The sequence below is a fragment of the Sinocyclocheilus grahami genome, unplaced genomic scaffold, assembly GCF_001515645.1.
Source record: "Sinocyclocheilus grahami isolate Dianchi unplaced genomic scaffold, SAMN03320097.WGS_v1.1 scaffold97.1, whole genome shotgun sequence".
NCBI classification, from domain to species: Eukaryota; Metazoa; Chordata; class Actinopteri; order Cypriniformes; family Cyprinidae; genus Sinocyclocheilus; species Sinocyclocheilus grahami.
In genome coordinates this window covers 1214327-1240438 of record NW_015505276.1, presented here as the reverse complement: position 1 = coordinate 1240438, position 26112 = coordinate 1214327, and the positions used below count along the sequence as shown (strand labels likewise).

General features: G+C 39.8%; 1 protein-coding gene across 7 annotated transcripts in view; it reads left to right on the top strand.

Moving 5' to 3' along the window:
* The window catches only part of brd4 (bromodomain containing 4), a 93189-nt gene that overhangs the window by 62537 nt on the left and 4540 nt on the right, over positions 1-26112 (top strand). For 5 of the 7 annotated variants that reach the window (XM_016275924.1, XM_016275923.1, XM_016275922.1 and 2 more), the window contains 12 exons: positions 14609-14978; positions 16319-16456; positions 16548-16683; positions 17225-17616; positions 17701-18069; positions 18159-18287; positions 19114-19329; positions 19487-19707; positions 19865-20244; positions 22192-22302; positions 22414-22803; positions 23275-23973. In XM_016275924.1, coding sequence (XP_016131410.1) covers positions 14739-14978; positions 16319-16456; positions 16548-16683; positions 17225-17616; positions 17701-18069; positions 18159-18287; positions 19114-19329; positions 19487-19707; positions 19865-20244; positions 22192-22302; positions 22414-22803; positions 23275-23973 — 3421 coding nt within the window. In that variant the 5' untranslated portion in view covers positions 14609-14738. The remainder of the gene's footprint in view (positions 1-14608; positions 14979-16318; positions 16457-16547; positions 16684-17224; positions 17617-17700; positions 18070-18158; positions 18288-19113; positions 19330-19486; positions 19708-19864; positions 20245-22191; positions 22303-22413; positions 22804-23274; positions 23974-26112) is intronic. The other 2 variants (XM_016275921.1, XM_016275920.1) reach the window with 2 other exon arrangements.

Below are 26112 nucleotides of genomic sequence, written 5' to 3'. Positions count from 1 at the left end.
GTGACTGAAAAGACTGAAGCGTTTTCATTCATGACAGACAGCTGCTCTCTTTAGGTCAACGGCAGTGCGAACGCAGATTTAAATGTTCAGATCACACTGGTGTGATCGTACTCTGCACGGATGAACCAAGTGATCACTACATTGATCGCACACGTCAAAGGCTGAGGAATGAAACGGACGAATCATTGTAATTTAGGAATAGAATCGCGTTGGTGTTTGAATCATGTTTGCGATCTTTAACGATCTATTAAATTAAAGTGCTTTGTCATGTTGCTGGTGACACCTCTCTTGCAACATGTTTAGCTATCACAGATATTATACTTGGCTTTTTTGGCTTCTGATCGCAATTGTAGCCAAACTTTGGAACGCTTAGATTAGCGAGCAAGGTCCTGGCAGATCGCTAGGTCCGGTCCTCACAGATGAAGAAAAAAAAAAGCACATAGGAATCGATAGGTGGAATCGAAATTTTAATTTGACAAGTATCCGATTCCTGACCGTAGGTATCCGATTCTGGAATCGGAATCGATTTTCAATTCCCAACCCTAGTTATTTTTGTTTTCTTTGTGCACAAATTATTCTCATAGCTTTGTATAATTACGGTTGACCCCTGATGTCACATGGATTATTGTAACGATCTCCTTGCTACGTTTCTGAGCCTTGATCGTGTAAGGATCCTTGCTGTCTATGGGAGGGTGAGAGAGCTCTCAGGATGCATCAAAAATATCTTAATTTGTGTACCGAAGATGAACGGAGGTCTTACAGGTTTGGAACGACACGAGGGTGAGTAATTTATGACTGTTCATTTTTGGGTGAACTATCCATTTAAGTAACTCGTAGCCTAAAAGCACTAGAGTAGAGAAATTATGTAATCAGGAGATCCCATTTGCTTGTATGGAGGAGTAACGCATGTAATAAATCAGACTGAAACTAGCACTGCTGAGGGGATTTTTACATCAGAGAAAGTTTTCCTTTGTTTATTAAAAAGGGGAAAGTTCCGAGCCTGACTTGCATTGGTCTAACTAAAGGAGTTTATTCATGTTTCTTCAACATAATGCACACGCAGAGTTGTCAGTTGATAATAATAGTCTAATAATCTCTTGAATCTTATTCCAAACCTCTGCAGAGCGAGTTAAAGTAAAACCTGCCCTAAACAGCTGGATAACCACTGTTGAGTTGTTAATGAAGTGGTTTGTTTATGGAAAAATCCCCCACTGTGTTTGAATGAATTATTTGGCTGTTGATCTTTATAAGCGTATTGAATGAACGTTACTGCACCACACAGATTTGGTGGTTATTGGCCATCTGTGTGCATGTGTGCGTACTGCACCAGCTGGAGTAAACTCATGGTGGGGTCGTGTAGTGCTCCCAGCTCCAGTCTGTCACTTAAGTGCGAGCTCTTCCTGGATTTCTCATGTGTTTTTTGCACAGCCCGTGTGTGTGATCACTCCACTTTCGCTGCAGTCACAACAGCTCATTTGCGTGTTGCTGGTACAAGACAGTTGGAGTGTGTTTTATCTCACATTGGTGTGTGATTTTCCTGATGTGTTTGTTCAGTTTGGGAGCTCATCCGTATGAAACCCTTAAGTGTGGTGGTTTATAGTTAGGTGAATTCAAGAGACTTCTTGGGCTTTAAAGGAAAGTTCTGGGTAAATTGTAGTTAAGCTCTATCAACAGCATTTGTAATGCGTCAGTCATATTTAATTGCAGTGCAGATTACAGGAAACCCAGTGTTTGACATAGTATTATCTATAGTCTCTGTACTGTAAAAAAACAAGTGCCAACAGCCTATGCTGTTTGATAAAAGAAATATTAGCAACTGGAGGCACATTAACCTGTCAGCAGTTGTTAGTAGACTGCTGTTGACAGTTCTGTGCGTCAAAGTTCACATTCACAGTGAAGCTACATAGTTATCACTCTTTTGACTCATTGCTGTTTATAAAACAAACAGAAATTGCATATATTTAATCTGTTTATAGTCAAAGTCAATGTGAAACCACTAGGGCTGTGGCGATTCGACGAAAAAATCCTTGACTTAATTTTGCTCCCGTCAACTAACCGGCAAAATACCGGAAGTGCCGCATTTCACGGACGAGAATCCGTAAAACATTATTAGACTGTTTCCCAAGGCTGCATGATATATTAAACCCATTTTAAAATCATAATTAAGCATAATTGTGAATTCACAAACGCTACAATTTAATTAAATAATTATATGCGATGCAGTTCTAATACAGTATATGCGCTTTAATTATTTACATGCGTGTACGTCAGGGGTGCCCAACCCTGCTCCTGGCGATCGACTGTCCTGCAAAGTTTAGCTCCAACTCTAATCAAACACACCTGTCTTTAATTTTTAAGTGATCCTGAAGACCTTAATTAGTTACTTCAGGTGTGTTTGATTAGGGTTGGAGCTGAACTTTGCAGGACAGTCCATCGCCAGGAGCAGGGTTGGGCACCCCTGGTGTAGGTTAACTTGCAGTGTTTTTTGATTATCATTTTATTATTAGTAGACTAGAACATGTGGATATGTTGTCATTCTTACACTATAATACTGAACTTTGATTTCAGTGATTTGGACTATGAGATGGACACTTGCTTCTTGCACTCTGTTGCACTTTATTTTTGCTTTAAAATGAGGATTTCATAGAAATGTGGATTTCATTTTGTTTAATAAAATATTCTTAAGTAAAATTGTTGATTTTTTGTGTGTGGGAAATTAATTGTTTAGATTAATCAATGAATCGATAAATTAGTCGATAGATTAATGAAATAAAAATAGTCGTTAGTGGCAGCCCTAGAAACCACATTGCACTTGGAAAAGTTTTAAAATACAGCTTTGAAAGTATTTCCACAAGTACTATTCTTACTTTAATAGGAGACTATTATAAGAATCACTTGATGACTTTGGCCATGTAAATCTTGCTGTTGTATTGCCCGGTGATTTCCACAATGTGGAAAATGTGAAGGGAATTGCGTAATCCATAAATTCCTGAATAATGCGAAATGTCATGGAATTTGTAAAGTTGTAGATGAATAAATCACACAAGGCAGCATTCTCAAATCAGATATGGATTAGTGTCTGTGAATATTACACTGCAAAAAAACTATTTTATATATTATTATTTATATATGAATTCTGCATGTTCTGTGTTTCTTTGTGTGAATGAATGGTACAGACACACAGTTTTGTTTTTACTACATATACTGAACCACGCGTAACGCTGTTTTCAGCATCTGTCATCTCACTAAATGAGGACATAAGTACATGAACAACATCTCCAAAACTGCTCTGAGCCACTCCATGAGTATTTGATTGTTTCATATGAGAAAAACTATTGTCATATGCAGGCCCGGGTTAAGAATTCAGAGGCCCCTGGGCACAATGTCTTGTCGGGCCCCCCACATCCACACACACACACGTGCGCGCGCAGAATCAAGGTTTTAAATTATAGGGTACTAATTAGGGGTGGGAATCGCAGGGTACCACACGATACGATACGAATCACGATACAATAATATCACGATACAGCGATTCTGCAATACTCAATATATTGCTAGACAATCCTATAATGATAGGCTACATCACGATATCTGTCTAACTATGAAAACAAAATGCCTGTGAAAAGGTTAAGTGCAAGTCCAGAAAACAGTACAAAAGTTCTGTAAATCAAATTTAACATGCTAAGACATTGCACTTGGAAAAGTTTTAAAATACAGCTTTGAAAGTATTTCCACAAGTACTATTCTTACTTTAATAGGAGACTATTATAAGAATCACTTGATGACTTTGGCCATGTAAATCTTGCTGTTGTATTGCCCGGTGATTTCCACAATGTGGAAAATGTGAAGGGAATTGCGTAATCCATAAATTCCTGAATAATGCGAAATGTCATGGAATTTGTAAAGTTGTAGATGAATAAATCACACAAGGCAGCATTCTCAAATCAGATATGGATTAGTGTCTGTGAATATTACACTGCAAAAAAACTATTTTATATATTATTATTTATATATGAATTCTGCATGTTCTGTGTTTCTTTGTGTGAATGAATGGTACAGACACACAGTTTTGTTTTTACTACATATACTGAACCACGCGTAACGCTGTTTTCAGCATCTGTCATCTCACTAAATGAGGACATAAGTACATGAACAACATCTCCAAAACTGCTCTGAGCCACTCCATGAGTATTTGATTGTTTCATATGAGAAAAACTATTGTCATATGCAGGCCCGGGTTAAGAATTCAGAGGCCCCTGGGCACAATGTCTTGTCGGGCCCCCCACATCCACACACACACACGTGCGCGCGCAGAATCAAGGTTTTAAATTATAGGGTACTAATTAGGGGTGGGAATCGCAGGGTACCACACGATACGATACGAATCACGATACAATAATATCACGATACAGCGATTCTGCAATACTCAATATATTGCTAGACAATCCTATAATGATAGGCTACATCACGATATCTGTCTAACTATGAAAACAAAATGCCTGTAAAAAGATTAAGTGCAAGTTTTCTTTTTAGTCAAGTCCAAACTGTTAGAAAACAGCACAAAAGCTCTGTAAATCAAATTTAACATGCTAAGTAAATTAATCAAGCTTACACTTTTCTTTGTGTGTAAACCAACACATTTAACTGCTTATGAACTATAAAAATGTATATATAAAGCAGATTTATGTTTCTGCCGGTCGGTGCCCACTGCATAACGCGCACTTGCAATATCTGAGAGAGAGGGAGAGCATCCAGTTTTGTTGACATAAAACTGGACGCGCCGGCGCCGCTCTCTCACTCATGTAGTTAGGAGAGGTTAGGCTACTCATGGACTGAATAAGCGCTCTGCAATTATAACGTGATCGGTGCCTATGGTCCACGCTAATAGCTGTTCCGGGGCAGTTTTTTAGTTCTCATCTCCATAAATATATATATATATATATATATATATATATATATATATATATATATATATATATATATATATATATATGTGTATGTGTATGTATGTGTGTATATATATGTATGTATATATATATGTATGTATGTATTTATGTATGTGTATATATAGCTAGCAGTACAGCTAATACAGTGGCTGGAAATCTGTTTATCCATCGGTTCCTCGTGCTTCCTCATCTTCATAGAGAATGCGGTTCATGGTTGCTCAGAGCGCTTTGGAAAGAAGGTGGAAATGGCATTGCCACAATTTCCACACATTTTTAGACGCTGGGAGCAGGGAAATCTATATAGAGCACCTTATTGTAATTAAAATATCGATATTTGGCATCAGATATCGATTCTTGTATCGCATGGCGAAGGACAACGATATTTCGCCATATCGATATATTGTCCCACCCCTAGTACTAATTGTTGGAAACACCTCTAGCTTATACAGGATTACACTCACAGGTTACAGCCTATGATCGCATCCTCTATCATACAGGATTTACATCACATGATTGCAAAAATGCGTTCCTTGACCAGCAGCAGTCTTTGCAATATGTGTAAAGAGTAATTATGCTATCTGTACTTTATATTGGCAGATACTATTTGCGCCTCAGTATTTTTGTATATTAACAGAATAATAACATAGGGACTCATGAAACTTGCGTAAATATGTGAGTAAATTCAAAGTAATCTGCCCGTAAAACAGACCTTCCCGAAAACTCTCCTCCAGATTCACAAACACTTCGTAAACATCAGATTTAATGACATAACGGAGTGTCTATTTCACTAAGTGCAAATAGCCCACCTTGTTGGCAGAGGCTATTTACACTATCTCCGCCCACCAACGTATGACTCGGCTGGTCAACATTACGAAAGACAGTCATCAATCGTCAGATTTAGTGGCGTAGATGGTAAAGCGTGTGTCATACTCCTTTTGACGTGATCGACCCGGGTTCAAATCCGCCTTTTGGCTAACTTTTTTTCTCCCTTTTCAAATTTCAAATCACATCAGAAAAGCATTTATTTTCAATGAAAATGAAAGAAATAATCAAAAAGTTGATGATAAAGTATCAGGTAGGGTTAGGGTATAGGTGTAGGGAGGGATTTATTGTCCCAATAAGATGGCATCCATTTAATAATTTGAATTAAAATTAAAATTTACACAAGTTATTGCATACTGTTTTATAATGTACTACAATACTGAGGTGCAGATAATTACCACTATTTGCAAGAAGTAGTATGAATAGCAGAAAATCCTGCTATTTTAACATTGTAAATAGAATCTAAAGCTATTTGCACCTAGTGTAAATAGCATATCACTAAAAAAATGCTGCTATTTGGACTTAGTGTAAATAGCATCTATCGCTAAGAAAATATGCTATTTTCACTGTGCAAACAGCCGCTGCCTGAACATAATCCCCACCTATGAAATACACAGCTACGTAAATTACGTGGCCAGGAACACAGTGGAATATTCTGGACTCTCTTCTCAGGTTTGGCTCCAGTATATTTCATAAAGGCAAAAAAAAAAAGAAAAGCCATATGCCTAACAATAAATATTCAAATGAACGTGTCCATCAAAGCATTTTTTGCTAGGTGCTCTTCTGAAAATGGCCAGCTGGTGGCGCTTGGACTCTTTGGTGGCACAGCGTTTTTCCAGCTGAAGGTTTGGTTGCTATGATGTGGAATATTCACGGGAGTAACATATTGCTAGTATCTAATTTTGAAGAATATAACTGAATATAAAAATGCAGTAACCAGTAATATTAACTTCTCCATTGTTGCTCAGTCGTTGTTCAAGTAGGATGGTTGGTCGGTGTAGCATTTGTCCCATTGATTGGACGGCTTGTGACAGTGACGAGCGCTGCGTTTTACCCAAAGTTAAACAACCATAGTCTCAGCTCCAAAAAAAAAAAAAACGAGCAAATTAACTTATAAAATAAATATTGTGACGGCAGTGCATCAACACGCAGTGTCATCAGTTTGCCAAAAAGAACACAATGTTTTAAGCACCATTAACATATGAGCAGGTGTACATCTCTTTCATACTAACTAACATTTTGAAAATACGAACATTTTCATGAGTTCGAAAGTTTGCCCATTGGATAATCTGGCCCTGGTCATATCATATACATACAGAAACTCAAAGGTCTTGACGGCAACACAGTTTAATTTGAAGAAATTGTGGCAGAAATAGATTACTATTGTACAATAGAATATACATCCTAATGTAGAAATAATAATAATGTTTAATTGTTTAACTTTGATTAAAAGATCAATTAAATTCATATTTTATGCTTTCAACAGAAAAATTTAAGTACAAAATACAGAATTTCTTTAAAAATAAATACAATTAAAAGAGGTACTTAAACTTAAAATTAAGAGGCCTTATTATTGTACAAAAAAACTAATTATTAATTGAATTAAATTAATTACACTTTTTGATTGTTAAAATTTTTTTACTATTAAAATGGAATCTGATAAATATAGAATGGAATGTGAGGGGGGAAAAAAAGTATTTCATAGAGCCCTAAATTTTTTCTCCATTTATTCTTACTGACTGAGGGATGGATCAGAATTGTTGTCTGTAATGAACAGTGTGCTATAGAACGTGATTATAGCATTGGAGTTGTTGAATACGAAACATTCAGGGAAACACCACTGTTGAAATGTTTGGGGTTGTCTACATTTATTTAATAAAAAAAAGTGATATTGTAAAATAATATTATAACTTAAAATATCTGTTTTCTATTTGAATTTATTTTCAAATGTAGTTTAATTGTCAGCATCATTCCTCCAGTCTTCAGTGTTACATGATCCTTCAGAAATCATTCTAATATGCTGATTTGTTGCTTAATATTTTTGTAAAAACAGTGATGCATTTTCTTCAGAATTCTCTGGTGAACAAAGTTCAAAAGAACAGCGTTTTAAAATGATTGTATAAGTCAGTAGTTCTCAAACTTTTTTTGGGTCGCGCCCCCCTTTAAATCTATAAAAAAAATTCTGCCACTCCCTCCCCTCCCCCCTATCCCGAATCCCCATCCCACTTCAGACTACCAAATAATTTCACTAAACATTATGAACATTTTTTATTATTTTTTTTAATTGAAAAACCTGCAGTGAAAAAAACACCTGCATCACTTGAAACTAGGGATGCACTGATACCGATACTGGTATCGGGTCCGATACTGCGCTCCTGTACTCGTACTCGTAAAAATGCCCCGATACCAAACAGCGTGTGAATAGAGCAGTGTCCAGAAAAAGAAACACTGAAAACAGAACAACAGAGAGTAGAATGGAGTTATTAGAGATTAAGGATGTCTATGAAGTACATGTAAGTAATTAATATAATGTTAAACATTCAATATTCACGCCTGTATAGCGGATGTGCCCGAGCTAATAAGCAGAGCGCACTGAGTGGATTGAGCGTGCAGCTGCACAGATGCGCAAGCTTTTTGAGTGAATATCTCACAGACATCACTGGAAGGTTTGTAGTTTGGTCGGATATGTCAAAAGCAAGTAAGTAAAACAATGCACAAGTTACTAAAGTTATTTGACGGTAAGGAGAGTGAGATAGAGAGTCTGAGAGCGCGCACTTCTGTTGCATGATCTTGATTGCTGTTCGCTACATTAGTGCATGCATTTGGATTAAAACTAAATCGTAAATATAAAACAAACAAAAATGATAGGGGCATTCACTATAAGCAACATTTATTTTAAACGTCAAGCATACACAACTTTATTTAAAGCAGAAGTGAAACTAGCGAACTGGGTGAAATGCGCTAGGCTGTAAGTGTGTCTCTCACTCTGCACTAAAACAAACGTGTTGGAGTGAGAGACACACTTCGGAGTGAGAGAAATACTTCGGTTTTTACTCGTATGCGAGTTGTCCGTGTACACTGTGCATGACGCAAATTCCATCACCAAAATAGTATGCGTGCACTCGTATAATGTATAACGAGTGGTTCCCTGCATTAATTTAGAAAAAACGTTTTATGATTTATAGTATTGAGCTGCTGCAATGGAGTAGCTCTAATGCGCCATTAAAATGAACAGTGAAAGTAACAAAAGCTTATACAATACATTTTAACTGGTATAATTAAGTGTGGAAATAACTGAAAGTAATATCTGTTTATATATATATATATATATATTAGGGCTGCACGATAAATCGCATGCGATATTTAATGCGCATCTTGTCAGAAAGCCGGTTCTGTATTCAGCGGTAAATCTCCATCACGTGTGTGCTTTCACATTGAGCAGCATTAACTACACAGAGCCGCTGTTCACTGACGAGCTGCGCAAAAAATCGCACGAATATGAATGTGGTTTTGAACACTTTGGGCCCAATTTGGACATTTTCACTTGGGGTGTTTGGGGTTTAGACATTAATGGCTGTGTGTTGAGTTATTTTGAGGGGACAGCAAATTTACACTGTTATACAAGCTGTACACTCACTACTTTACATTGTAGCAAAGTGTCATTTCTTCAGTGTTGTCACATGAAAAGATATAATAAAATATTTACAAAAATGTGAGGGGTGTACTCACTTCTGTGAGATACTGTAAATATACCAAGATATTAATTTTTGCCCATATCGCTCAGCCATATTGGTAAGCACAGTGTCGTCTTTTCTTTTTCTGCTGATGGCCCCACACTTTGAGAACCACTGGTATAAGTGTAGTGTAATTAGGTCAGCTTTGTGTGACGTGTATTCGTCTATACGAGTTTTAACTAGATTTTTTAGGTAGGTCCTAAATGTTTCCCTGGAGCGGTGTATGAGTGAGCATTTACTGGTAACAGACAGTTTGGCATTCTTTCCTGGCTAGTCACGCTGGCAGATTGTCAGTTCCCTCTTTTTCTGCGCCTGAGCTCTAGGGTTGATACAGTGGTCACGTGACCACTGTTTCTCTCGTCAATAAGTGAGTCATCAGGAATGCTGTTAGTCAGACATAAACAACTGCTTTGTGTGTATACAGATACTTTTAGACTCGGAAAACAAGTGAAATGTGTGGCAGCCTGAATGTGTCGTGTCAGTGGACCTGCGGGGTAATTCAGCTCAGCCCCAGCCCACCCCGTTTTGGTTGCGTTTCCTCCATAGTTGGGGGTATTTTTCGCTTGGTACTTTTATGTGTGTGCTCATGGCTTTGGGCTGAAGATTATTCTTGTGCTCTTTGTGTACCGACTTGGACATGATGTCCCCCATTACAGAGCTGATCGGAGCAGTGAAGTTAACTCTGAGCTGAACTCCCACACCCTGAGCTCTCCAGAGATCCACAGCATGAAGAAAGGAGGATGCTGGTCAGACCCACAGACCCTCACAGCAGCTACAGGTTCTGGCAGACGCAAAATAAATATTTACCCTCTAGAAAACTTGCTCACACACATCCTGTTCTGGAGTTACAGTCACAGACCATTGCCCAATCTAAGGACCTTCACTACAGATGGGACGATTAGCATCTTGTAAACGATTGGTGTCTTGGATTGCTTCTGAACACCGAGTGTCCTGAGTTTTGACAGGTCTGCGTGGGAGAATAGAAACCCACTAGTTTACCAAAAGTATAATTTTTTATATATATATTCTGTTTGTTCTACACTCAGTTTATTTATTTCATACCTGAAAACTTGTCACCTTTTGGTGAAAATTGCTGTTCTGTAGTTGAAATGTACCATTTATGCAAGTTTCTGTTTTGGGGTTTTTGTTATATAACAGTTTTATATAGCATTGCATAATCATTTATTAGGCTGAAATATGAGGTATCTCTCTCTCTCTCTCTCTCTCTCTCTCTCTCTCTCTCTATACTGAGCAAAGGGTCTGAATACTTAGGACCATGTGATATTTCAGTTTTTCTTTTTTAATAAATCTGCAAAAATGTCAACAATTCTGTGTTTTTCTGTCAATATGGTGTGCTGTGTGTACATTAATGAGGAAAAAAAAATAACTTAAATGATTTTAGCAAATGACTGCAATATAACAAAGAGTGAACAATTTAAGGGGGTCTGAATACTTTCCGTACCGTATATATATATGTGTGTGTGTGTATATATATATATATATATATATATATATATATATGTATATGTGTGTGTGTATAATTATTTTTTATTTTTTGTCAAAACCTGCTGTTCAGAAGTGTTTTCTTTTTCTTTTTACAGTTTAGGATGTTACAATATACTTTTGGTGTTGTTTGAAAAGGATGCTGCTACCTAAACTATTCTATTCTAACTTTGGAATTTTTGAAACTATTTCAGCTGCTGATTCCAACAGATTTTTAGAAGAAAAAGTCCCCATTTTCCCCCAACCGCACATTGTGTATTTCTTTTCTAGTCTTTGTTGTTTTAGTAGTAATACTTGTAATTGTAGAAGTAAAAGTAGATCTCAAGTATGACAAAAAGATAAGGATATTTGTTTATACAATTTATTGAATTTCTTTGTATTTTGTAAATTTTGATTGCTTTCTGTGAATTCATTTTAATTAATTGTTACCAAACAACAATTCAGTGGTTCCTTTTTTTATCAGTATAAGGTGATAGGTGTAAGTGTATCAGTGTATCTTCATTTTCCTGTTGTACAGGCATTTAAATTTTAGTATGTGTAGGTATTTGTGTGTGTGTGTGTGTGTGTGTGTGTGTGTGGGAAATGGCTTATGCTAAGCTTTTTGTGAACTGCTGCATTTCATTGTGGACATATTTTTATTCATTTGGCAGATGCTTTTAATGTCTTTTATTTTTCATTAGCTTGTGTTTTCCTTGGGAATTGAACTCCTGATCTTGCTTCTCTACTAGTTTAGCTGGAGTAATGCTCTGCCATACCACTGAGAAATTAATCACATTTTACTTGTACTCACATTATTAGTCAAAGGGCGTGCGTCATGAAACAAGCATGACAAATTTGTAAAAATAGTTTTAAAAACCATTCTTGTGTAAACTGTTGCATGGAGTTTTATGAACAACTTCGAGTTTGTTCTGCTCAGGTTTTATGATTGAAACCCAAAGATTGGCCCAATATCATGATTGAATGTTGTAACAAGAAGCTAAAAGAGAAGTGAAATGAAGTGTGTCAGTGAGAGGCTTTGCTGTGGGCCTGGTGCAGGACACTTGGCAGCTGCTGTGCTGTAAAATCATTATAACACTATTGTTTTTACTACAGCCAAAGCTCGTGTACATTAAATGACTAAACACAAGTTCAGTTTCTTTTTTTTGTTTGACCAGCAGCCGTAAATACCCCTAATTTGACTGCAGGAAAGCACACTGGAGGATGCATTGACAGAAACTGGATTAATTTTGCTTCATACTGCTGAAGCAAATTCAGATTATTTTTGCTAGGTGAATTTTGTGTTTTCCCCCCTCTCAGTCATTCTGAATAATTCAGGAATGGCAGTCGCTGTGGACTCATCCCGGCTGAATGCATTCTGGTGTATCATGTTTTATGAAGACTTGACAGGAGACAGGGGGACTGTGCCAATGAGTCCCTACAGCACTTGTGTGACTGAGATACATGCTGCCGGGGAGTAGCAGTCTGTCCGCACACTTCATCAGATGTCATAACACGTTCCTCTGATCCTGTTTCCTATTTCTTTAAGCACATACACATCCAGTTTGCTCTAGGGCTGTGCAAAAAATTATGCAATTTTCATGCGCATCTCGTCAGTAAAGCTGCTCCTGTGATTAGTAGTAAATCTCCAGCACATGCGTTCAGATGGAGTGGCATTTACTACACAGAGCCGTAGTTCACTGACAAGCTACACAAAATCGCGTTCAAAATCGGCAATGAATCGCCTGCGATTTTCAACGTGATATTGCCTAGCTTGTCAGTGAACTACGGCTCTGTGTAGTAAATGCCACTCCATCTGAACGCACGTGCTGGAGATTTACTACTGATCACAGGAGCAGCTTTACTGACGAGATGCGCATGAAAATCGCATTCGATTTTTTGCACGGCCCTGATTTGCTCTGAATGTTCCCATTCTGATTATTTACAACTGTCTAAACTTGAAGCGTTTTTCTGTTGACCCATCCAAGTAATACTTTCAGTAGTAGTGCTGCATTACTGTTGTTTACAGGTTTCTCTTGTAGAAAGATTAAATGCAAGGCTCTAGACAGCAGTATGAGGTGACATGAGGTTTCAATAACAGGAAGTGTAGGTGTGGGGATTGCCAGATTACCCAGGCAGCGGTAGTAGTGGTGGGGATGTGATTACTAGAGAGACGAAGACATTTGGGCCCTCCTTTGGTATCAATTACCAGGCTGACCTTTAACATGCTTCAATCGAAAAACAACTGGCTGAGGAACAAGAATTGATTGTGGAGGTGCAGGATGGTCTGCGGCAGCGTATGTGTTTGGTTTTCTGAGCTCCACACCAGCTGTACTCTCCTACACTACTCTGTGATGGGGCTTCAATTGGTGGGTGAGGGCTCCTGGTCACGTCGTGTTGTTGAGCTGACACTGCTGTGCGCTCTGTCTCTCTCTTCTCTTCTTCCTCTCTCTCTGTTTTTCCTTTACTCAAGCACAATCATCTTACCAAAGCAAACTACCAGTCATTGGCCAACCCATAGAAAGCCATGGGGCTTGTTTTCAACAAGCATGCTTTTCTTTATTGGAAATCACCTGATGCAAATTTGAAAGCTGTAAAGCAAAAGGTTGTTTTCTTGTGTTTGTCAATTTCAATAGTCGATACCAGTGCCAGAAAACTCTGTGTCATCACTATAGATTTTCAAATAAAAAATGCTGTAGAAAATGTAACCAAGTATTATTCAGTTATGTGAACATTATATTTTTCATGGAATTCTAGTAACTGGTAACTAACAGAATTATTCGTCTTTATTTTTATTTTATTTTAAAAAATATTAAAGAAACAAATGACATGTTAGAGAACAAATAAGCACAGTAGTTTTTGGGTATCAGCAGAATCAAGTATTCAGGTTTCAGTGTTAAAGTCAGCATGAAATGAAAGCTCATGCTATCTAGTTTCTAAATGCATGTTATTGATTGATTTATCTATAGATTTTTTTGACCTTGTAATTTTGAAGTAATAACTCAGTCTTCCAGTAAAAAGAGTCATAATATGGCAGAAATGCTTGCTACTTTTGGTTTAAGACACTGTATTGTTGGTTATGTAAAAAAGAAAAAACTATTTTACAAAAATGTGATTAAGCAATTTTCACTTTATATTTCAGAAGTAGCTAAAGATATAGCAGATGGCAAAGATATAACAAATGGCACATTGAATTAAACATGAAATTTTGAATTTTGGTTACATTAATATTCTATAAAAGCCATCTCTGTGAAATAAGCGGCATCTTTCTGTTACTCCTGTGAATTCCGTTCATTTTTAATAATAAACATACAACAATGCTTGTTCCACAGTTGGCTAGACTGCACCTACTTGGACGTGTCACAGAGTAATAACAGCTGTCCAAAACCCAGTATGAGCGGAAGATGTCATTGATTCAGATCGCATCGGGGGATAATTAGAGAATCCATGGGCAATTACTTAAGCAAATATGAACTATTTGAATAATGCTGTTTTGGGGGGCAGAGAGGATGTTTGCTGGTAGTTAAGTATAATTGAGATGATGGTGACGATTACAGTGATGGATCTGATGCAGATGGCATAGATGTAAATTGAAGAGCTAATGACTATGATTTGCTTCCTTCACAGAGAGCCCAGCGAGGAGTGCAATGGAATTAGCGGTGCTCTCCCTGTGGAGCCCGCGCCCGGCTCGAGACTGAACGAGTGGTGTCCTGCCCCACCCCCTCCCGTCCCTCTGCCCGCGATCCACCCCACCAGTATGGGGGACGGCCTGGACGCAGTGCAGATGTCGGGGAGCAGCAGCAGTCAGGGGCAGCCCTCGTCCCAGGCCCCTTCCATCTTCAACCCCGGCCCCTCAGAAACCAATAGCCCTTCCCGGCCCAAGCGCCAGACCAACCAGCTGCAGTACCTGCTGAAGGGGGTGCTGAAGACTCTTTGGAAGCACCAGTTCGCTTGGCCTTTCCACTCTCCTGTTGACGCCATTAAGCTGAATCTGCCTGTGAGTGAGCTAACCATCGTTTTACAGTCCTGTCATGTCTGTGATGAGCAGGTCCTGTCAGACAGTGTAGCTGCAATGATTTTTACTGCAATTTTTTGCCACTGAAATGGTGCTAGTTGTCATGCTGGAGCAGATGTTTGATGGCATGGTGTTGTTTGATGGTCTGCTATTTAGTCTCCCTGCGTTTACAGAGTGTTACTACATAAACTGCTTGCAAACAAACCGCATAGGCATACCTCAAGCAGTTACTGTGGGGTTTTGCAAAGCCTGACATACAAAATAATGATGAGTTTTGACTTTGGATGTTGTAAACAATTGACTTAATTCAGTGTCATGGCAAACTACTTTTGGTACAGTTGTATTATATAAAATTAGTATATTTTACATTTATGCGTTCAGCAGATGCTTTTATCCAAAGCGACTTAATATAGAGGAGCATAAGCAATTTGTCACAATATTGGTAGTATACTATGTTTTTTAGAAAGCTAGATTAGGAAACAAGCTAGAGTAAGGGTGAAATGCATAGAAAGAGTTCACACCTATATTTATGAATCCAAATTAAGTTTTAAATATTGACAGGAAAATGCAGTGAGATTAGACATGATCGCAATGCCCAGCAAATGTGAATGATGTGGTATTGTGCTATCTAGTTTTGTTTGCCATTAGTCTTGCCAGAATGATTCTCTGTGTTTTGAAAACTTGATGAGATCATTTTCCCGCCCCATGGCCTCTGACGTTAGCAGTTTTTAGTTCAAGGCCAGCAGATTGTTGTGACCATTGCAAAGCCTGTTTCTCTGGCTCAGAGCGGTCTTTCCTGTGGTGGGAATGGTGAAACAGTTGTAGTTTGGGCATTGTCACTCTATTGGTGGAAAAGGGGCTTTTGAGTACTCTTAGGGGCCGTTCACACAGAACACGTTTTTCCATTCCAATGCACTTCTTTTCCATTGTTTTTCTATGTAAACACACGCTAGGTGTGTGACCGTTACACTCACATCTCAAGTCTTTTGAAGCATCTTGCACATGAGCGTGGCGTTTTTAAGATTTTGTCAAGTTTAAAGAATTTCCAATTTTACATGCAGCTCCGCTCATCAATGTCAGTTGCAAAAAAAGTTAACCAATCAGAAGACCCCAGAGACGAGGCACGCTTTGAGAGCTTTTGTTTACAGTAGCAAGTTGGCAGAGGAGGCATGTTTTTAGACACAAATATGTTTTGTGCGAACGGCCCCTTAAAGGTGTAATAGTTACTTTGACTTCATGAATATTCTCCATGGAAAGTCTCAAAGCTGCTTGCGTTATGGATTGTGGTGTTAATGCTGACTTTTGTAACCTCCTCTCACTAGGACTATTACAAGATAATCAAAAACCCTATGGACATGGGAACAATCAAGAAGCGCCTCGAGAGCAGTTACTACATCAATGCCCAAGAATGTATTCAAGACTTCAACACCATGTTTACTAACTGCTATATTTACAATAAGGTACTGGTTCACATTTCTGCACCTATTATTCACAATGGAACGAAGTGGTGTGTTTGGGCATATGGTTAATGGTATGTGTTGCCCCCTGCAGCCTGGGGATGACATAGTCTTAATGGCAGAAGCACTGGAGAAGGTGTTCCTCCACAAGATTTCAGAGATGCCCCAGCAGGAGGTCGAGTTGACGACCACAGCCGGCAAGGGTCGTGGCCGGGGCAGGAGGGATCCAGGTATAAATCTCATACTCTCTTGTACCTGAGGGCCTCTTGCGCTGCTGCACTTTTAGGGATCCTACACAACTGCCATGGCCAGAAGATCATATGCGCTTCACTGTCTGTCCAGAGCAGAGCCAAATGACATCCAGCTCCACCTCTCTGGATGTAATGCGTGGAGTTTTGCCTAGTCGAGCTCCACCTCTGTAGACCTAATGGGTGGAGTTATATTTAGCGATAGGGTATGGGTAGGGTTAAGGTGTGTTTGGAGTGTCTAGTTTCACCCATTTTGTCCAGCGAGGTGGAGCTGAACGTCAAACTCCACCCAATGGCTTTTAAGATTAGCAGCCTATTGTCTGTCCTGGTGCCACTGCATCTTTGCACTAAATTAGCATTTCCTCAAATCTGAAACACTCATTGAAAATGTTTGACTCCTCTTGCTGTGAATCGCTCCCCTTTATCCTGAATGTTGTAGCATCACATTATGATCACAGAAATGCTTGTTTTAGACATCTCAAATTATAATTTTAATTCCTTTGTATTCTCTCTGTTTTATTAGACATGAACCTGAAAATTGCACCTGGCCTGGAGTCTTCGCCCACAATCCCTCAAACACGTGGCCTTTCCAGTCTTGCCCCTGGGCCACAAACGAGAGGACCACCGCAGGGTCCGCCTGCTTTACCTCCCCAGCCTACCATGCAAGCCTTGCCCCCTCGAGTACCCCCTTCGCTCCCTTCGCTCCCTTCACTCCCTACACTCCCTTCGCTCCCTACACACCCTCTCCTTGCGCCTCAATTAGGGCCACCTTTTTCTATGGGCTCCACTGACTGCAATCCACAGGTCCCCATCATGACGGCTGTGCCTCCTCCGACCCAAACCGCCCTGCCGCCCGTGCTCATGCAGCAGAGCACCCCTCCTATTCTACAAAGCCCCATCCCAATGCCTCACAAAGTAAGTTGGCCTGTAACATTCAAACACAGTGTCATTCTTAGTTTTTAGTCTTATGTCTTTGTCCTCACTCGCTTTTTTCATCAGCAGCAGAGAAAAAGTCAGAAAAGGAAAGCAGACACCACAACACCTACGGCAAATGACCCGCTGAACGAGTCCTCACCTGCTGAGTCGAAGTCAGGAAAGACTCTGCCACGCCGGGATACTACACGACCAAGCAAACTATCCAAAAAGGAGGCACCGGACTCCCAGCACCATTGGACACCCATCACTGGGACCCACAGCCCCAAGCAACAAGAGCAGCTACGCTACTGCTCCAGCATTGTAAAGGACATGTTTGCTAAGAAGCACGTTGCGTACGCTTGGCCCTTCTACAAGCCAGTGGATGTGGACGCTTTAGGGCTGCACGATTACCATGACATCATCAAACATCCCATGGACCTCAGCACTATTAAGGTGAAAATATAGCTGCTGGTTCTCAGTCAGAGGATGAGCCATTCTTCCTTTCCATGCTTATTTGTTCAGTCTTCTCTTTGGTTGTTCAGGACAAGTTGGAAAACAGACAGTACAGAGATGCTCAGGAGTTTGCAGCAGATGTACGGTTAATGTTCTCCAACTGCTATAAGTACAACCCTCCAGACCATGAAGTGGTGGCTATGGCACGCAAAATGCAGGTACGTGCATACCTGCAAAACACTGTGTACATTAGGGCTTGCATGGCAGGTGTGTTTTTTTTTTTGTTGTTAGTCTGGCGTCTAGCTGGCTAGTCAGTATTTACTTAATGTTGGTGACTTGCAGTCGACCATGCTGCATTACTGGTCTTTGTTGTATCTGGTAGATCTAGTGATGCACTGACAGCAGTCAGAAATGAACTTATCCATTATGGGGCAATATTTGACCCGTTTTTCTGAAGTAAAGAGCATGCATAAAGTATACAAATTTAAAAAAATTTAAAATATTGTAATAATGATTTAGTGTTGATCAATAACTGATCAACGTGTTGATCAAACACGTGTTGAGAATATAAAATAATGTTTTTGTGTTTTGGGAGACTACATCATTCTGGCTATATAGATAAAAACAGTTTACGCAGTGCAAAATCAAGACTACTTAACATTGGTTATTTTAGTAGATTGAAAAAAAAAAAAGTTATTTAAACTCGGAATAAAGTATACAGAAAGCGAGCAAAAAAAGCGGTGTCTATCACTGAAGCCCCTATGACTTCAGTATAGCGTATGTAATGCTCAATGCTGCAAAAAAAGAAAATGTAAAAAAAATGTGATGTGAGCAGATCTAAATGTAATGCTGCTTTTCATTCACTTTCTAACTTTAATCGCTAACTTTTTGGCCCCTTAACTTGATTTGTTGTGGCATTTTTGGCCCCAAGCCCCTGTTAATTTCCGACTCTAATAGACAGAAAAGTGTGAAAGTGTTTAGGAAATGAAATGAAGATTAGAATAGTCTTATACTAGATCATCAAAAGGTTTTCTCTTTTTATAGGATGTGTTTGAGATGCGTTTTGCTAAAATGCCCGATGAGCCAGAGGAAATGCTGGCACCCATTCCTGCGCCAGTGCTCCACCCGGCTCCTGTCAAGACACAGCCTCCCATGGGCACGTCCTCAGACAGCTCCAGTGATTCCTCATCTGAATCTGACTCCTCCACGGACGACTCTGAAGAGGAGAGAGCCCAGAGGCTAGCAGAGCTTCAGGAGCAAGTGAGCAGATATACGCTCAGTTTTTGCCAGCACGTCCCTAAGGAAGAGGTCTTTCGAAGGACAGGCTGGCTCAAAGATCTGTCAAAAAGTTTATACTTTACTGTCCACTGAGAAGAATTTAATCCCCCTATTTTGTTTCTTCTCTTTTGTTGCTCAGCTGAAAGCGGTTCATGAGCAGCTGGCTGCCTTGTCCCAGCCTCAGGCCAGCAAACCAAAGAAGAAAGAGAAGGAAAAGAAGGAGAAGAAGAAAGAAAAGCACAAAAAGAAAGCAGGAGTCATGCCTGCACTGGAAGAGATCCTGGATCCGCCTCCTACCCTCAAGGCTCAAGGAAAGCCTAAGAACAAGGATCCTCTGCCTAAGAAGCCCAAGAAGCTGAGGTGAGTTATATTTGGTTATGCAACCACATTTTAGGCAAGAAATTATTACATGGTTTAATCACTTCGATCAATGTGGAGAGTCTGAGAATTTTGCAGTTTAGACTTTATGTATGGTGTCATTGAAAATGAGAAGTTCTTGTTGTCTTATGCCCTATAGCAAGAAGGAGGGAGGTAAGGGCAATCGCTCTATGACCCCCCCTGGTGCTGCTCCACCAACCCTGCAGCCTGTGGTGGGCCTGGATCCTGAGGAGGATCTGGGTTTGACTGGAGGAGCTGCAATGGCAGGCATGCCTGCTGGAGAGAAATGTAAACCTATGTCCTATGAAGAAAAGAGACAGCTGAGCCTGGACATTAACAAGCTGCCTGGAGACAAGCTGGGCCGTGTGGTCCACATCATCCAGTCCCGTGAGCCCTCGCTTAAGAACTCCAACCCAGATGAGATTGAGATTGACTTTGAGACGTTAAAGCCTTCTACGCTGCGGGAACTGGAGAGATACGTGTCGTCCTGCCTTCGCAAGAAGAAGAAGCCTGCCGGTGGTGAGTGATTAAACAAATCTCCTTTAACATGCCCTGTTAACACTTCTGTCTCTGGTGGGCTAACCAAAAGTGCTCAGTCTGATCCGAGGATTGGCCGTACATACACTTGTTTTGACACAATTTTATAGGTAAACCTAGAAAAGGGGTGTCAAATCCTGCCGCTGTAGGGCCACATTCTTGCAGAGTTTAGATCCAAAACTAGAAAGTTTCTAGTGATCCTGAAAACTTTGATTATCTGGTTTAGGTGTGTTTAATTGGGGATAGAGCTTAAAGGGAGAGTTCACCCAAAAATGAAAATTACCCCTTTATTTACTCACCCTCAAGCCATCCTAGGCGTATATGACTTCTTTCTTTCAAATGAATCCAATCGAAGTTATATAAAAAATGGACTTTGATCTTCCAAGCTGTTTAATGGCAGTCAGCGGGTGTTGCAGTTCATCAGTCCAAAAGAAGTGAAATAAAGCACATCCATCCATAATAAAAAGTGCCTCACACGGCTCCGGGGGGTGAACAAAGGCCTCCTGTAGCGAATCGATGCATTTTTGTAAGAAAAATATCCATATTCAAAACGTAATTATCACTTAAATCTAGGTTGCGCATGTGCCGGTGAGTCTCGTGAAAACCATCGTTTGTTTACAGGAGCAAAGGATGCAAAGTTTCCTTACTTTAGCAAAGGAAAACCAGTCTCCTCTTGGCTTATATCGAAATCCTCCGACATTCTTCTTTACAAATCCTCGTTTTGTACTTTTAATAAGTGACCGTTGTTTTTTTTATCTCTCCCCTGCACTTCCGCGTTCGTCACTTCTGAGCGGCGCATGCGCAAAGCTGAGCTCATACGTCATCCGCCCGGAGCTGCTTCCGTGTACAACAGTGAGTGCAAGCTACATTAAATTGATTATTACGTTTTAAATCTGGTTATTTTTCTTACAAAAACGCATCGATTCGCTACAAGAGGCCTTTGTTCACCCCCTGGAGCCGTGTGAGGCACTTTTTATTATGGATGGATGCACTTTTTTTCACTTCTTTTGGACTGATGAACTGTAACACCCGCTGAGTGCCATTAAACAGCTTGGAAGATCAAAGACCATTTTTTATATAACTCTGACTAAATTCGTCTGAAAGAAGAAAGTTATATACACCTAGGATGCCTTGAGGGTGAGTAATTCATGGGCTAATTTTCATTTTTGGGTGAACTAACCCTTTAACTCTGCTGGAAGGTGGCCCTCCAGTAGAAAGATTGGACACATCTGTCCAAAAATATTGTCTGGGATGCATTAGCATTTACTTTCCCAATGTGATATGTGCAGAAGGTAGTTTTGAGTAATTTTAACACACTAGCTAAGTTTACATGCAACCAAATAAATAAGTTAATAATTGGATACATTGTACAATCGGATTAAGTAGCCTTCATGTAAACACCACAACTGATCCGAATAAGCTCTAATTAAATGAAATTGATCAAATTGGAAGGGGTTTAGAAGACCTCAGATAATCCAATCAACAGGAAAAAATTAAGCATGTAAATGCTTGAATCCAGCTCTCTTCTCAGTCAGATTCAAAAACACCTTGTGCACATGTGCAGTGCCATGATGTGTAGATTTACATTTGTTTTGCATCGTATAAAGGTTTATTTTTAAACTGGTCTCTGGAAGAGACTGAAAGTTTTGTTCAGAATAGATTAAATCACTTGTAGACGAAAACATGAATCTGATTGTAAAATGTATTGTTCATATAAACAGAACTTTCACAATCTTAAATAGAATTGGTTTAATTCCGATTCCGAAAAATTCAGAAAATGTAAACATTAACTAATTTGTCTCCAAAACACATTGGATCCCTTTTTACACTTGTATTTAATGCTGTCTGTTACATTGCATCACCAAAATCATCATAAATAGCAAGTGTATACAAATTCTTATGGGGGGTTGTTTGTTTCTCGTCCTTCAGTTCCAGAGAAGTCCATGGAGGCAATGAGTGCTGTAAAGACCAAAGGCTCATCATCCGGGTCGGGCAGCAGCAGTGAGTCCAGCTCCTCAGAAAGTGAAGACTCGGAGACAGGTGAGCCCTGTAGATCTATAACACATGACCAGCTGCATTGCTAATGCTTTTGAGATGTTAAATGATTCAAGATACTTCAATGCATGAAGAATCTCTTCTTCATGAACTCAGGGATGGCTTCTAAACTGAAGAAGAGGAGGAGAGGAGAAGGAAAGAAGGCTCATCACCAGGCGGTGGCTCCAGGCATGCCTCAGCCACAAGTTCCCCATCAACCCCAGACCCCTGCACTGCAGCCCAGTGCTCAGCTGAAGCCGCAGCAGCAGCATCCCTCTCCCGCCGCTTACATGCCTCCTCCCGTCACAGCTCTGGAGCCCTCGCAGCTCCTGGAAAACCCCTTTGACCCTCTGGCCCACTTCGTCCAGCCCCTCATGCACCTTCCCCACCATGCCAATGACTCGCCCTCCCCTGCGCCACCTCACCTCAACGCTCACCCTCCAGGAGGCCCAGTGTCTCCTGAGACGCACCCTTTCCTGAACCAGCACCCCATCCTCCCATCCCCAGGTGAGTGAAAACTTCCTGTTTATTACATCAAAAGTACTTTTATACCGTGTACTTTCCGGATGTACCGGGCCAAAATTGCATTGTTGAGAGAAACAAAAACATCACATTTTATTACATTTGAGGAATGCTATAAAATACTGGTAAATCAAACTAAATCTTTATAAACATGTAAACATTTTGATTCCCCTCACTTCACAACAAACGCTTTACATTTGACAAAAATAAATCTCCTCCATGGTTATAGGATTAACCAGTTTTACTGTTGCTGGACTACCATGCCGCTTTTCACACTGCCCACCTCTCATTGGTTCAAAATGTGTGTAGTAGATATGCTCTGATTGGCTCTATTCTTCACTTTCTCTGGCACTTTTGTTTACAAAAATTATTTAAAAATAGCAGGTGATCTATATTGACCCTTTACTTATTCATGTTTTTGTGGTCTTCCTCTCTCTTCGTGTCGTTGGTCCCCAGCAGCCCTGCACAACGCAATGCCCCAGCAGCCTTCAAGGCCCAGTAATAGGGCAGCCCCGCTACCTCCTAAACCTCCGCAGCAAAGCACGCCCCAGCAGACCCTGCCGCAGCAGCTTCAGTCCCAGCAACCCCCTCAGCCCCAGCACCACCTCCCTCCTCACCTGCTGCATCCTCCCCAGCAAATGCGCCAGCGGCCCCTCTCCCCACCCACGCTCACTCCCCAGGGCTTGCTCTCCTCCCAGCCCCCACAGATGCTGCTAGAGGACGACGAGGAGCCCGTTCCCTCCATGCCCCTGCCCATGTACCTGCAGCACATGCAGCCGAACCGCCTGCAGCAGCAGCCGCCGCCAATGTCACTAATGCAGTCTCTGCAGAGCAGGCTGCAGCAGCCGGGCCAGCAGTCTCTGCTGCAGTCAGTGCAGGTTCAGTCTCAGATGAGCCAGCAGAGCTCTCTGCCCCCACCGCAGATTCCCATTCAGACTCAAGCCCAGCCCTCCCCGCAGCTCTCGCAGCATCAGGCCAGACACATGCAGCACTCACAGCAGCTGAGCTTCTCTCAAGGCCCGGTGCAGACCACGCAAACGCAGCCTAGTCAACACAAAGTATCCATGCCCTCCACGAAAGCACAGCAGATTATCCAGCAGCAGCCACCGCAGCATCACTCTCCACGTCAACACAAGTCTGACTCCTATAACTCAGGTAACATAACGGTCTTGTAAAGAAACGGTTCATTTAACGGCTAACGTTGCTGAAACTGTCATTGCTAATTGTATGGCTAACAACAAGCTATTTATTTATTCCTCGAAATAAAGAATGCAAAAGAAGTGCTGCACGGGGTATAGGGTTCTTGTCTCATTGCTCTTTGGGTGCAAGGGATGATTCAACTCATAAGAATAATAGTAGTCCAAGGCACTCGAATCTTGTTCAAAAAGTTTTAAAAAGCCTTTATTTCATGATGGCTATAAGTTTTTATTTATTGTTTACTACTTTTTTGTACTAAAATGAATGTTTACATGAAAGTTGTATTTGCCATAAAAATGCCCAATTTAATAATTAAATTATATTTAGTCATTTATTTTTGTAATAATTTTAAGTTGATTTACAGTCGAACCAAAAATTATTCTGATACCAGATATAATTTTTGGTATTTTTTTACTAGTGGGTGCAGGACACCATAGTTAATTTATGTAAGTGAGGATAGTAAAATAAAGTAAACTGTGACACATTATACCCAAAAATCTTTCATATAGTGGACTACCAGTAAAATTGATAAAAAATTTGCGATCAAAAATAATTCAGACACTTTGACCTGACCAAGTGTTTTTTCTTTAATTGCTAATGCGACCTTTTTACATCACAGACTGAACAAAACTAAGCATTGCTTGGTAATTGGTTGACCTAAATTGGTATTACATAATAGTGTACTTTGTGTAAATTTAACAGCTGACAGCTATTCAACCTAATTCATTACATACCTTTCTATCAAAGTTATCTGACATTATCAAGATGAGTTTGTTCTGACAGTTTAACTCTGAGTTCTTTTCATAATTTATTACCATTTTCTAAACCTCTCTGTCGAGAGCAGGGGTGCCGTGTAAAAAATCTTTTTTTAATATTTTTAAATTGCTAAAATGTTCAAAAAAGCATCTATTATATAATATTTCTGATGTCGCCAATAATTAGAGATGCACCGAAATTTCAGCTACAGAAAATTAGTTCACCGCTCAGGTTTCACTTTCACATGGTGTGACGCTCCGCTCAGTCGCTCCACTCGTATACCGTTCATGCGAATCGGAACAGCAACGTGTCCACTCAAAAATCGAGCTGACAGGAAACATGGATGTAGTACAGTATTGTTTCTGTCTGCAATAGCCCTACTGTGTTGTAACATGGTGTGGTATATGGGCAACTCTGGTAACGCTGCCCTCTCATTCATTGATCTGCTAACCACTATGTTATGCTCGCGTGTTCTGATAATAATAGCTTTCTAGGACTAAACATTATTTGGATAATTGATAAAAAAAATTAAAAAAAGTTAAATATCTTAACCCTACTGTTAGACCTACCTGAAAAACTAAAAAGCTATTTATTTCATTCGAAGGCCTGTCATTATTTTTTATTTGTGCCATCATTATTAATTTCTTTATTTGTTCTTATTTTATTACTGAGTGCTTACTTGTCATTTTTTTATTCAATTCAAAGTTTGAAATCTCGTGCTACTGCACCAAAATTACCCCACTGTAAAATTAAAAAAAAACACTGAGTGAGCAAAAATTTGTGAGATAGCTAGTTATAATGGTAATTAAATAATGTTTACATATGTATAAAAGCTTACATTAAAATCTATCCTATAAATTGGTCTCTTCCTTAGAAATTAGCCTACTGATTGCTACCATTGATGGACAACATTTTTTAATAATATAAAAAATATCTGTATGACATTTATATTCTGCAGTTCTTCACTGTTGTACCGAATATCTATACTTTTCAAATTATCATATCGAAGTTAGAAATTCAAATATTGTGACAATTTATTTTGTAGGGTGCCACAAGTTTGTTAATTTCCAAAGGGTGCCGCGACTAAAAAAAGGTTGAGAAACACTGTTCTAAACTATAGCGAATAAACTGTAATAATGTGAGAAATGTTGAAGGTGTCCGAATAAATTTTGGTTTGACTGTAGATGTAATAATGAGTTTGAGTTTGAGTTTGCTGGCATTATTTTGTGCCAGAAAAATGCTCTTCTCATTTAAAAAAAAAATATCCCGCTACTAGAAATAGTTAAAAGCAGTTAGCTATTTTCTGTCAGTAACTTGTAGTGTTGCTACTATTGCAAATGT